The following is a 13,061-nucleotide window of genomic DNA, read 5'->3' as shown; positions in this document are numbered from 1 at the left end:
GAGCTCTCCCGCAGCGGCGGCCACAAAGGGAACAAGAGCTCCCGCAACCCCAGCGACTGCATCAATTACTTCCAGTGGCTGCCCTGTGCTAATCCGCTTCCCCTTCTTCTCCAGGATGGGAGCTAGGGGGTTGCCTGCCGGGGGAGCAGTGATAGGCTGCCCCTGAGCAGCTCCGCATGTGCAAGCAGTGGTGGGGAGGAGGAGGCACAAGAATAAAGCTGATGCATCTCATGGGGGGAGCTCGGGACTTTGGCGATCCTGCTCGCACTGGCCACTCTGCTGGGATTATCCTTCACTGAAGGGCTAAAAGCTGGAGGGACACATGGATGAGGATACGTGTCTGCCCTTCCTGCCCTCCTCTGTCCCGTTTTGGGGAGGGCACAGCAAAGCATCCTAATATTGGCAGGGCAAACACCTAGTAGAACATTTAGCCCTTCTGGGGTATCAGAGAGCCCCCTGTGCCCATGGACCAATGGCACCACTCTCTAACCACCAGGCACAGGGCCATGCACCCTGCGACATGGAGCAGGCACTGGGCCCTCTTGCCAAGCCAGCAGTGTGGTAAATCCACTGTCACCATCCTGGCTGGTGACATCCCCAAAACTTCCTACTTGCCAAAGCTACGCTGCGCCCCCCCCCCAATGCCTCAGCACAGCATAGCCACCCCATGGCAGCGTGGTGGGGTCATGCCCATTGCCCATGCTCAGACCTCAGCCATCACCTGCCTGTTTCACCTCTGCATTTCCCACCCCAGCCAGAGGCAGAAATTCTTGTGAATTAAAAAGTTTGTCCTCAGCTGTGTGGATGGATGTCCCAGCACCGTGACATGGTGAGGGACATAAATTTGTCCCCATGCCAGAGCAGATAGAAACTCCTGGAGTGAGACAAACCCTCATGCAGGATGCTGGGGAGCACAGAGCCAAGAGGTTACACTCCAACACGACCTGAAGCTGTACCAGCCCCATGGCTCCATCCAAATCCACTTTTGAGGTGTTGTAGCCCCCAGGCCTGCCCCTTGGCTGGCACTGAGCTGCCAAGCTCCTGCATCCATCCACCCTCCTCCTTCTCACCCCTCAATAGCCACACATGATCACCAACCACCACACGCCAGCATCACCAGTACCCGGCTGTAGGATGGAGTCTGAAAGCCTGCAGCCCTAGGCTGAGCAAAGGGAACTTCCCCAGCAGCCTCTCCTTTTAATTGGTACTAATTGCTGCATCTGTTCATGCTGGCTGGGGAGATGTCATTGTTGAAAGGCACAGAGGGGAAGGCTCGGGGAGCTAATCCAGCTTTCAGCTGCTAAACCCTTTGGAGGCGGGTGATGAAGAAGCTCTTTTCAGGTCCCTTCAGAGAGGGCACAAAGCCTGAGAGGGGAAAGGGAGAAAGAAGGGGAGCGAATCAACAGGAAAAAACTACTTTCACACACAGATTGGGGAAGGGTCTTTGTGCAGGGGGCTTGTTGGGGGGGGGGGGTTTGAAGGGACTGCACTGTGCCCCCGCTTCTCTTCTCTCTCTCATTTACCTTTTCAGCCCCATCTGCCGAAAGGGTGGTGCAGCTGAGGGCAGTATGCTCAGGAGCACAGCCCTGTGGTGCAGGACCTTCACCCTGTGATGGCCAAGATGGGCAGAGGGACAGGAGATCTGTAGATGCTCCCCTCAGTTTAACTTCTTCTGTGCCAGCAGAACCATCGCCGCTGCCATCAACCTGCTGTAACAGAGGACTCAATGGCAAGGCAGATGTGCTGTGGGGTGCTCCAAGGGTCCTCAGGTTGGGGTCCTGCTTTTTATCCCAGGGGGTTTCCAAGGGTTCACTTCCATTCAGAGCCCTTCCCCCGGAGGCAGCAGCCATGGGCAGGGTGCAGAGTTGATGGCTTTTTTTCTGAGATTTGCTCCAAAACATCTTTCTGAGACAAGTGGGAGAATGCAAGGGCTGACACATTCCCACAGGAAGTGAGGTGGTTTAAAGCATTGACTCCAGCACTTGCTTTGAGCCTGCTGCCTTTTTAGCCATTCTCAGAATAAATCCACTGTAACATATATATATATGAGCTGACAGCTGGGATCTCAACAGGACATCGATCACAAATACTAACAAGTCCCCCTGACCTCTGGCACATCCACTGAGCCTTTCAGAGGCTGATTAATGGTACGGCTTTCCCTCGTCTCCATCTTCCCGCTACCCCTGGGACCCAGGCCTCAGTACAGGAGGAGTGAGGGGCTGTTCCTCCCTCTCCCAGACCTTTGCAGTGCTGTGGCATTCCCCAACCCCATCCCAAATTAGGACAAAAGAAAAAAACCTCCATCAAAATCTCACAAAGTCAGGAGTGGGAGAGTTGAGCAAAGCCAGTGTGATATTTTGGAACCATTTCATTTCAATGACAATACTTTTAACCTCTGCAAGGACAGACAATCTAAAACCACCATGCAAAGCGCCATGCCAAACCCCCCATGAATGGTAAAATGTTGACTCAGGTATTTCCTCAATCTCTGCTGGGTTTTGCTGCCTGCTCCCTACCCCACAGCACATCTCATGGGAGACCACTGTGATTCCCCCTCCTGGCCCAGGGACAGCTTGTTTGATGCCCAAGGGAAAACCCCTAGATGGGCATTGTGTATCCCACACCAAGGTTTGCTGACCTGCTGGAAGACAACACTAATTTTTTAGAGTGTTTCAGTGCTTTGGCCAATGGCAACTTGCTGGAGGGCTGTGAAAGGCTCAGCTCAGCAGAGACAGGGCAGATGCTTGAGCCTTTCCAAACTCTCCAGGGAGGGGGATGCTCCCGAGTACCTCTGGACAAGCGCACTCTATCACTTTGGCTCAGCACCCATCCCATCCTCCCCCAACAACCCATTTAAGGGTTTTAACCCTGTAAAAAATGTAAGTGAAAAATGAAATCTCACTCACCCAGACACTCATTGGCCTCACGAGCTGTGGCTCGCTGCCAGGGTCGATCATAGTGGAAGGGCTTGCAGCGGTCGCACTCGGGCCCCTCAGTGTTGTGCTTGCAGTCACACACCAGCTTCTGCTCCTTGTCCTTCACACAGCGCGCTGCATGCCCATTGCACTTGCAGCGCCCACCGACCTGCAGCTCCCCTACCGCGTAGTAATACGGGGTGGAGCTGGTGCCCCCCTCGTCCTCCCCAGCATCGCGGCTGCCCAGGTCGCGGAAGAGGTGCGGGCGGCTGAAGACCACACGGATGTCGGTGGCTGTCACCCAGTCCTGGAGCACAGGGCTACTGTCGAAGTCCTGGGCAGAGGGTCGCCCATCAAGGGTGCTGAAGGCGATGAGCCCGCCGGTGAGCGGGTAGAGGTCGGTGAGGCCATCAGTGCAGAGGGCCTCCTGCTCATTCTGCTTGGTGACGGTGGCTTTGCTGGGCTTGCCATAGATCTTACGGCACTGGGAAGAGTAGTACTGGTATGGCACCCAGGTCTTGCCGTAGTCCATGGACTTGAGGATGGCGGTGGATTCTGGCCGAGGAGAGCAGAACTGGAGGCTGACATAGACCACCTCAAACTTCTTGCCGAGGGAGAGGGTGAGGGTGACATTCTGGGGTGAGTGGTGGAGGGTCTCAGAGCGCCAGCATGTCATATTGGATGCGGTGTTGAGGTCGGTCAGGTAGGCAGGCGGGTGGGCTCGGCGCGGGTCCGAGGCGTTGCAATGCCGCGTTGGGGGCTTCCCACACGTGCTGGAGGCTTGGACCTCCTTCCCGAAGGCGGCATTGACGAATTCAGGGATGCAGCGGCGAGGAGCACCACTCTCATCGTAGCAAGGGTCCGGAAGGGTCTGCTGGGCCATGAAGGGGTTCACGGTCTGAGAGAGGCCCAGCATGGCAGTGGTGAGGAGCAGGCGCAGGAGATATAGGACTTCCATTCTCCCGGGTGAGGGAAGTGGCTCCTCCCTGGGTGGACAGCAAAGAGAGAGAACGGCTTCTGCAGCTCTGCCATGAGCAGCACAACCGCAGCACTGCGCATGCAGGAGGCTGGTAAGGGATGGGGACTACCTCTCGACCTGTGCTCACCTTCCCACCCCACACTTACTGATGTAGCCTCCTGGGAGTGCAGCAGGGAGATGATTACTTATCCACACTTATCCCTTGCTGCTCATCAGTGGGAGCAAAATACCAAGGATGGGAGGTAGGTAAGAGCTGGGGAGACCTTTCAGCTGTGACAGGAGCTGCAAACCCAGGTTACCCAACCACAGCCCGAAACAGCTCCTACTGGCGCAGGAGAAACGAGCACCAGTGAAAACACCTTGTGGGGGTATTTCACAACAGGCAGGAGCTCACCAGGATGAAGGCTTTGGGTCCAACACCACTTTCCCTGCTGTGACATAGCCCAAGCAACATCCCAGTAGCCTTGGGCATGGTAGCTTTCCTGAACCAGATGCTACATCACTTCCAAATCCCACCACTACACTGGCCAAGTATTCCCACTGGCAAAAGAAGGTTATTCTGGCCTCACCCCCAGATACTCTGAGTCTGGCCTGTCTGTTAATGGAGGGGAAGGTAAAGACCATCATTGTCCACATTCAAGTGTCTTCAAAAGTTTTGCAATGACTGATAGAATCTAGAGGAAACTCAAAGAGTAAATACTTGAATGTTCAGTTGGTGGTTGCTGATAAACTTGGACAACGCCCACCAGCAACATTTGACGTAATTTTGGATTAAAATCAGCTTGAAGGTGCTTGTCAACACCTGACAGCGTATCTTGAGGTGCACTGGTGTAGCACACCCATGACTCTGCTCCTCAGGTGAGATTTAGGGCCATCTGCACTTTCACCATAACCTTTTGCAATCACTGGACTGCTGCTATGAAAATACATTTCAGACCCAAACAGCAGTGCAGATCAGATGGGGATTTTTGATCAACAGGGAAATAGCATAATAGGTTTTAAACAGCATAACCTACACTTGCTTCATTAAGTTAATTATCAAGGGCCTGTAGGGACAGGACAAGGGGGAACGGCTTTAACCTGACAGAGGGGAGACTGAGATGAGCTCTTAGGTAGAAGCTCTTCCCTGTGAGGGTGCTGAGGTGCTGGCACAGGGTGCCCAGAGAAGCTGTGGCTGCCTCATCCCTGGCAGTGTTCAAGGCCAGGTTGGATGGGGCTTGAAGCAACCTGGTCTGGTGGAAGGTGTCCCTGCCCATGGCAGGGGTTTGGGACTGGATGAGCTTTAGACTTGGAACTGGATGAGCTTTAACGTTGCTCCCAACCCAAACCAGCCTGGGATTCTGCATGACTTGGATTTTGTGCTTCACTCAAAGAATAAAGCTCTGCACCAACAGCACAACCCAAGCACAGTGATGTTCTGCTCCCCATCTACAGCCCCCAACACAACCCTGGCCTGTCCAGCTGCCCACTTGGCCTAAGGAGTCTGGCAGGGGGCAGCCCATTCCAAATGATGCAGGGGCCTGGGGTTTTTTGCTTTGTTCCCTTTCACAAAAAAACCACCAAGGAGCATGGCTTTGGAAGGAAGCTGCCTCTGTCCAGCTGCCAAACAACTAATAGGGGAAGTTCCTCCCTTCCCAGCCACGCTCAGGCAGGCAGCCAGTGCCAGAGCCCATGCATGCCCAGTGAGAAGGGAGCAGGGACAGGGGTCTCAGCCCATACCTAGACATCTCCCCAGGACAAATCCCTGCCCTGCCACCTCCACGCTGTTTCCTCACTGCGTAATCTGCTGATGGAAAAGGAGATGCTGCCTGCTGAAAAGCCAGTGGCTCCCTTGGTGGTCTCTGCATCATGCGGGCAGCATGTCCCTCACTGTGTGGCAGTACTACAGAGCCCTTTGGGGACACAGCAGCCCAAGATGAGGGATGCTGTCTCTGGGGTGCCCAGAGCACTGACAACCCCCTATTCCACAGGAGCAGAGGGGGCATCAGGGATGTGGTTATCAGCACAGCGGAGGAAGCATCGTGTCCCAAGCACAAGGCAGTGAACAGCATCCCCACTGCAGGCAGCTGCCTCCAGGGCAGGAGGTGAAGCCCTGGTTGCTCCAAGCTCCCCTGCATCTGCCTGTCTGGGAACTGCTGAGTGAAGACAGCCTCTGGTTAACCCCTAAACACAATCCTGATGGAACCATCCTCAGCACCAGCCTAGTGCAGAGCAGCAGGCAGTGAACCAGAGCCCCTGCCAACTCACAGGGTTCCTGCACTCAACCCAGCACTGGACCCCCCCCTGCAATGCCAGTACTACCTGACCATGCAAATGCCTGCAGAGGCCAGCATGGCCCTTCAGTCTTGTGATGCTGCAGCTCACCCATCATGCAGTCCAACTGCACACCCCACGGAGGGGACCTGGCTGGGTGCAGCCACCACCACCTCCCATCCCACCAGTGCCAGCGCAGCACATGGGACCAGCACAACCCCATCAGAAAAGAGGAGAAAACCCCTGAGATGCCATAGAATCTGCATCAATCCACTCCAGGGGAACTTGGGTGTATCAAACGAGGCACACACCATCTCCTCTATGCTACATGGTAGCAAGATGACAGGAGTAGGGCCATGCTCAGTGTGCCACCTGCAAACGCCTTCTAATTCCTGGTAAGACACAAAGGTAGAAAGAAACCCCGAAACCCCTGCCCAGAGGAGAGAGATAGCACCCACACCCAGTGGTGGCAAGGGAAGAGCCCAGAGGTGAAGGTGTTACGAGCAGGGCTGGGGCAGCAGGTCTAGGGCTTGGACCAGGGTTACCACTGCTTTTGGGGCTCTCAGGGGAACAAGCATCTCCCACCCATCCTCCCCATCCAATGGGAAGCTCAGTCTCTCCTGCCTGCTGTAGCATGGTGCAAGCCTCAGAGGTTCAGTGGGCAAACTCTGGGGGCTCTGCTCCTGCAGGGAGCCAGTGCTGGCTCGTTGGTGCTGTGGAGGCAGGGCAGGAATGGAAATCATTATCATCTGTGAGACCACACACAGGCACACGCGCTCCGCACCCGGCTCACCCCATTATCCTGCTGAAAGAGAGCCAGGGCCACTGGTGTCTGCGGGCCTCACCTTGTATTGGAGAGAAGCCGCAGCATGCTCCTCTTACGCATATTCAGCATGACCCCTCACTGCTGGCAAGCTGCTGGGGAGGCCTTGCAGTGGGGATTTCTCTCCCCAGCCCCTATCTTTCCCTGCCTTCCACTTCCCATCTTCACTGCCCCTGGGTTCAGCGCAAACGGAGGGTGCTGACTGAGGAAGGAGAAATGTCCCATCCCTAGCAGTGCTCAAGGCCAGTTTGGATGGGGCTTGGAGCAACCTGGTGTGTCCGTGCTCATGGCAGAGCGCTGGAACTGGATGAGCTTAAGGTCCTTTCCAAACCAAACCAGTCTGGGATTCTATGAAATGGGACAAGCCTGTTGACACAAATCCAGCACAAGGAGGGGGTGCAGCTCCCAGTGACAGCACCGCAGCGGTGTCCCCAGCAATGCTCTCAGGTGGCCGACAGCAGCACCACAGGGCTCACCCTTCCTGAGGAAGCGACTCCGCTCCCAACTCCTCCCCAGAAGAGGCTTCATTTCTGAGGTGGGAAATTTCCTCCCTCCTCCGCTCAGGAATGCTAAGAGCCATGCGGCTTGGAAGGAAGTCATGCTGTCGCAGTGCTTCACAAGCGCTTTAGAAAGGAAAGAATCAGCTACTGCATCCAGCACCTCCACATCCCTGCTCCCTACAGCAACATGCTTCCCAAGCATGCTCAGCATTTCCCCGCCTTGTGGGAAGTTTGTCAGGGTGCTGCTCCAGCCCGCCTTGAGTTCCCCTTCGCATCATCTTCCCCAGAAGCAGTGCTGCCAAGAGCAATGCCAGGTTCCAGGGCTCTGGATGCCTACCCATCAAATGGGAGCTTGGTCCCCAAAATGGAATGTGTGAGAACAAATACAGGTGAGCCAGGGCAAAAAGAACAGAATTCCCCAAATACAGATGCTGGTGCTTACAGCAGGCCTAGGGTCACCACCCAACAGACTAGGGGCCATGACAGCTTTGCAGAGGTAATTACACGATTAAGTAGAATGACTTTGGGTGGGGAGGGAAGGGGGTTATTAGGCAGATTTGATCCCAGGACCTTTGTGGCATGAGAACAGCCTTCTCCAATTAAAGCTGAGTGGGAAGGTGTGAGCAGCCTGAGCAGTGCTCTGCCATCTGCTGAGCCCTGCTGCCCAAAAGCCTGGGCTTATAGAGCAGGGATGGCTAAAGCTGAGCAACTAGCATGGATTGGGAAAGGGAAAGCCCTTAGAAAGGGCAGGAAATGGTGCTTCCTTCCTGACAGGGTCCTGCATGGTTCCCCCAGGTCCTTCCCAACACCACTGGTATGGCACAGTGGGCTGGGTTTCTCCTCTTGTGCATGGGATGTTGACAGCACACAAGGAAAGCATGTGGTCTTACACAGTCAAGATGGGGGCGCCTGGAATCTATGAGGTGCCACATCACAGGGACAAGGTCCCTAGTGCTAGTACAGGGTAGGGACAGAGCCACCCATCCACCCAGGGCACCAAAAAACTCCTCATGGCATGGCACAGCCAGGGAGCAGCAGGCAGAGGAACCCCCAGGCAAAGGGCAGAGCACCCACATACTTGAGGGGATCCAGCAACTAGATCCAAAGTATCCAAACAGGGCTGATGAGGACTGCACATCCCTGCAGGGTGCCATCCCCAGTAAAGCCCACCAGCAGCTCTGAGCAGAAGGGCAATGAGGGGACAGGAGGGGACCCAAAGCAGAAGAAGAATTATGTGCTCAGAGAAACTGTAGCCAAGCCCAAACAACCAGAGCATGTGCCTTAACCAGGATGTACCTGCTACCAGACCTTGCATATTCCCACCTTGTCATGAGCCCTTTCTAATGAGGGCATCCCTGCTACCTGTGCTACTGGAGTGACCCACTGCAGATCTGCTCCAGCCCCATAAACAGAACCCATCTTGGAAAGCTGCCGGGATCCCCAGGTCCCCACCACTTCCAACCCATCCACAGACACCAGTTCCCCACCCACCACACTGATGCTAGCTGGGGGATGCTACATCCCCCCACTCAACCAGCAGAGCTCATCAGGACCAAGCTGTGCTCTGGCCATGGATAAATCATTCCATGTGTTGCTGGGACAAAAAAAAAAAACACAACTTAGAAATATTTAAAACGAAAGGAAAAACCTCACGCAGCCAAGACATTGGGACTGGGCTTGGCTTTCCAGCAGGAGGGAGCACACATAGTGGAGAGAGGCCAGAGAGATGCGGCACAAAATGCTGATTGCCTTCCCAGCTGCTAATAGAGCAACTAGTGCCCACTTGGGACGCAGCTAATGGCACTGAGAAGATGCCTCACTTTGCTCTACAGGCTCCTCCTCTCTTCTGATATTTAAACATCAGAAGCTTCCAGCAGCATATGGATCCGCATCCACAGAGCCATTCACCACGCACAGCCCCTCGGGCTTTCAGCCCCTCCTCCCCAGAGTCTGTGCATCTCACGTGGGCAATTACACAGCAGCGTCCTCCTGCAGCAGGCACCCCCGGCACTAGGTATCACGATGCTCTCTGGCAGGCTGGAACCAGCATTACACAAGCCATATGATACCTCAGCAGTGCCAGGAGACACACACAAATTACATTGCACGCAGGAAAGGATGGGCCAGATTCTGACCTCAGCCCTTTGGCATCATCCAGCAGTAACTCCATTCACATCACGCCAAACCAAGACGTAAGCGACTCCATTCAAATTTACACTGGCATACCTGTGGTCAGAATCTGGCCTGGCTTGAATTAGCTGCAGCCTGACATTACAAAAGGCAGAAACGGAGCCCAGATTTCCTGGGTTATCTAAAACAACCAAAAAGAATGAAAAAAAAAAAAACCAAAAAGAAACCCACCACGAAGCAAACAGTCCCCAGACTACTCCACCATGTGCACTGAGCTGTCAAAGGCTGGATGTTTACATCCATCCCTGCTCACCCATTTTGGTAGCTCGTAAGTCACACTGGCCATGGGAAGGAGACTCCCCCGTGGGTGCCCTGCTCCTGCTCTGCTCACCAGCAGCCCTGGGGGCAGACGGTCCTGCTCCTGGGAGCAGAGATTTCAGCCTGGAATCATCTACATGCTGTGGAGCTGAATCCCTTTTGCTGAAACACTCTTGCATCCTTCAGCCAGCACAGGCTGGGAATCTCCTCCTTGTGCTCCCAACACAACATTGGCTCAAGGAGACATCTGGAGCCCTGCAGGAGCAGAAAACACAGCTGCCTTGTTGCTACCCTGTTAACCTCCATTACTGCTTGACTTGTAGCTTCACCCAACTCTAAGCCCACCCCAGCTCCCTGAACCCATTGCACAATCCTGCCATGCCATGTGCTCCCCAGAAGTATCCCTGGAGGTGCAGAGGGTTTTCCTCCTGCTGCTCCCAGCGGATGCACAGGACTTGCATGGTCCCAGCCTAGAGTCCTCATTGCTTCAATCCCTTTCCACCCCTCCATACGGGAATACAGTGATCTGGTTTCCATAACGTCCCTTGTTGCCTTTTCACAACATGCCGGGCACAGATGTTGAAAATAGTCTGGATGAATATTTAAAATGGCATTCAGAGATGACAGCATTTGGCTGGCTTTGAAAGATCTCTCACATTGGGTCGAATATGGCTCACGACAATGGGGCCGGAAACACGCTGCACTTTGACATCTCAGCTTTAGCTTTTTTGTTTTACTCCCTCTCTGGCTGTTGGTAGGATATTTCATGCCCCTGGTGTCCCACAGCCCCTTGTTGCTTGAGTACCAGCCAAGTCTGCAGCCTTTGGAAGAGGCTGTCACGTATATTTTTCAACATCACAGGGCAAAGCAGAATATGGAAAATCTGTCGCGTTTCCATACAGAGTGCAAGTGTCCTGCGCAGGCTCAGGGAGGGGCTTGTGGGGGCACAAAATAATTGCTTCCTTATGGAGCAGGGCCTGGCTAACAGGGTGGGGTAAGAGAAGGCAGAGGTGCAATGGACACCCTCAGCATGGCAGCCTCTTCTCCGCCGAAGGAAGTTGAAGCCATCTCAGTGTGTGCTCCAACGTCTGTGCCGATGCTCACCTCATTCCAGGCTGGGAAACCCTGGTCAGACCCACACCACCAGCTGCCACCCAAGGTGGGGCCTCTGTTCCAGCCAGCTCAGGCTAAAGACACCATGTTCTGGTGCCAAGGAGCAGCAGCAACGTTCCTCAGCCCACACTCCTAGCAGCTTGCAGTTTTGGTGGGCTCCTCGCTTCAGGCCACAGCATGCTCAGCTGCATCCCTGTGCTCAGCTTCTTTCTTCTCTAGGCTGCAAACTCACCTTGGCTCCTTCCCAGCCCAGCATTACACCTGCCCTCTGCTCTGCAGGGACCAACTTGCCCTTGCCCCATGTACAGGCAGAGGAGGAAGGGATGTTGGGACCCCCACAGCCCACCCTGCACTTGGACCCCAGGACCTCCTGTCCCCTCACCAGCTTGCTCCAGCCAGGTGGTCAGAGCAGCACACCGGCTCCCTCTGTTCTATAAATGGGATATTGCTAGGGAAAAACAAACAAACAAACAAACAAACAAAAACCCAACAAAAAGAGTTGCCATCCATCCATCCAAATGCCTTGGAGGGTGGTTTTGGAGCACAGCTTAAGCCACATTCCTGCTGCACTGGTTGCAGGGAGCTCCAGTCTCTCATGGCTTTGAGAGGGGGTAATAGTGAACCCGGCTGGGGAAGAAGGCTCTGTGTCACTTCCATGCCCAGGGTTGGCACACCAGGTTTATGCTCAGTATCATCTCAGGTCCAAAACAAATGGCATGGTCAGAGGTGGGAATGCTCAGCTCCTCATCAGGTAGAAGAGAGCTCATGCACAAACACTGCCTAGATGAGCGTCCAGCCAGCAGGACCCACAAGCTCTGGCTCCTCCCCACGGGGCCTTCCTCACCTACCTGCTCAGTGAGAACCAAGCGAGGCAGCAGACTGCTGAGCACCACATTCCCCATCACACCCGTTATTCCTTATCCCAGGAAAGTTATTCCACCCACCCACTCCCCAGTGGGCCAGGAAGCTGTGGGAGGGACAGCACTTTGAAGGAATGAGGGCTCAGCAGCTCCAAGACAGAAAAGCAGAAACCCCAGCTACCCTTCTCCCTGTACCAGCACCCCCTCCACGTGCCCTTGCTGGAGCTGTGTGCTCTCATGTGGGGCAGGGTGCTGGGAGTGCTGAAGGGGTCTCAGCTTGGCCCCAGGACTGCAACACAGCAGGAGCTGTTTCCACAGGGAAGTCCAGTTCTGAGCTGCCCTGCAGAGAGGTCTCCCCGGGGCAGCAGTGTCAGGAAGGGACCAGCGATAACCCCAAGCCTGGGCTGGTGGCAAGGGTGAGGACACCACACTACCAAGGTGCCCAGTGGCTTTATGCTGGTGGGGACCTTTGGAGCGGTTGAAGGCCTCGCGCAGGCGCTGCGGGCAGCACGTGTCTGCCCCGTGCCCGGGCACTACAGGCAGCACATGGGAGCGCTCCCGCACCGGGTACCCAGCCAGCCTCGCAGCAGCGGGAAGGGGATCAGACAACGCGGGCCTCCGTGCAGCGCCGGGCGCCCCGCGTCCACCGGCCGGCGCGGCGGCTGCGAACTGAGCCGAGCCGGGTCAACGCGCAGAGAGGCGGCAGCCGGAGATACCGGGGCCGTGCCCGGCTGCGGGCGTGTGGGCGGGCGGCACCCCCAGCCCCACCGCGGGGAGGTCCCGTTAGCAGCGGTGAAAGCATGGAAAGGGAAATAAAGGGCGGGAGGGGGGACAAGGGGGGGGGGGGGGAGAGAGAGGAATAAAAGGCAGCGAGGGAGGGAGCGGTGGGGAGCAGAGCAGGAGCCGCTCGGCCGGGAAGTTGGAAGAGCAGCTTACCCCGGGCGGGCAGGTAGCAGGGTCAGTCCGGGCAGCAGGTCCAAGAGCGAGAGGAGCCGGGGCAGCAGCAGCAGCGGGGCAGGCGGCGTGGGACAGCTCCCCCTTCCCTTGGCTGATCGCAGCACAGGAAAAAAGGCGGGGGGGGGAACAAAAACCACCCAAGAAACACCCCCACCACCCCCCCCAAAAAAAAAAAAAAAAAAAAAAAAAAGGAAGGACCACCCCCCCACCAAA

The 13,061-nt window shown here is 55.6% G+C and overlaps 1 protein-coding gene across 3 annotated transcripts in view; it reads right to left on the bottom strand.

The window, feature by feature from the left end:
* NTN3 (netrin 3) overlaps positions 1-12,964 on the bottom strand; it is a 32,347-nt gene extending 19,383 nt beyond the window's left edge. Inside the window, exons 1-3 of one of the 3 annotated variants that reach the window (XM_061350793.1) lie at positions 12,828-12,950; positions 4,022-4,176; positions 2,907-3,901 (exon numbers count right to left, since the gene is read on the bottom strand). In XM_061350793.1, the coding sequence (XP_061206777.1) occupies positions 2,907-3,873 (967 nt within the window). In that variant the 5' untranslated portion in view covers positions 3,874-3,901; positions 4,022-4,176; positions 12,828-12,950. Of the gene's footprint in view, positions 1-2,906; positions 3,902-4,021; positions 4,890-12,827 lie in introns of those variants that run through there. The other 2 variants (XM_061350794.1, XM_061350792.1) reach the window with 2 other exon arrangements.
* Positions 12,965-13,061: the final 97 nt, after the last annotated feature.

The sequence above is a fragment of the Neopsephotus bourkii genome, unplaced genomic scaffold, assembly GCF_033783945.1.
Source record: "Neopsephotus bourkii isolate Nb327-2 ecotype Australia unplaced genomic scaffold, CSIRO-AGI_Nbou_v1 NB_533, whole genome shotgun sequence".
In the NCBI taxonomy this organism is placed as follows: domain Eukaryota; kingdom Metazoa; phylum Chordata; class Aves; order Psittaciformes; family Psittacidae; genus Neopsephotus; species Neopsephotus bourkii.
The sequence above is the reverse complement of the archived record's forward strand: the minus strand, read 5'-3'. Positions and strand labels throughout refer to the sequence as shown.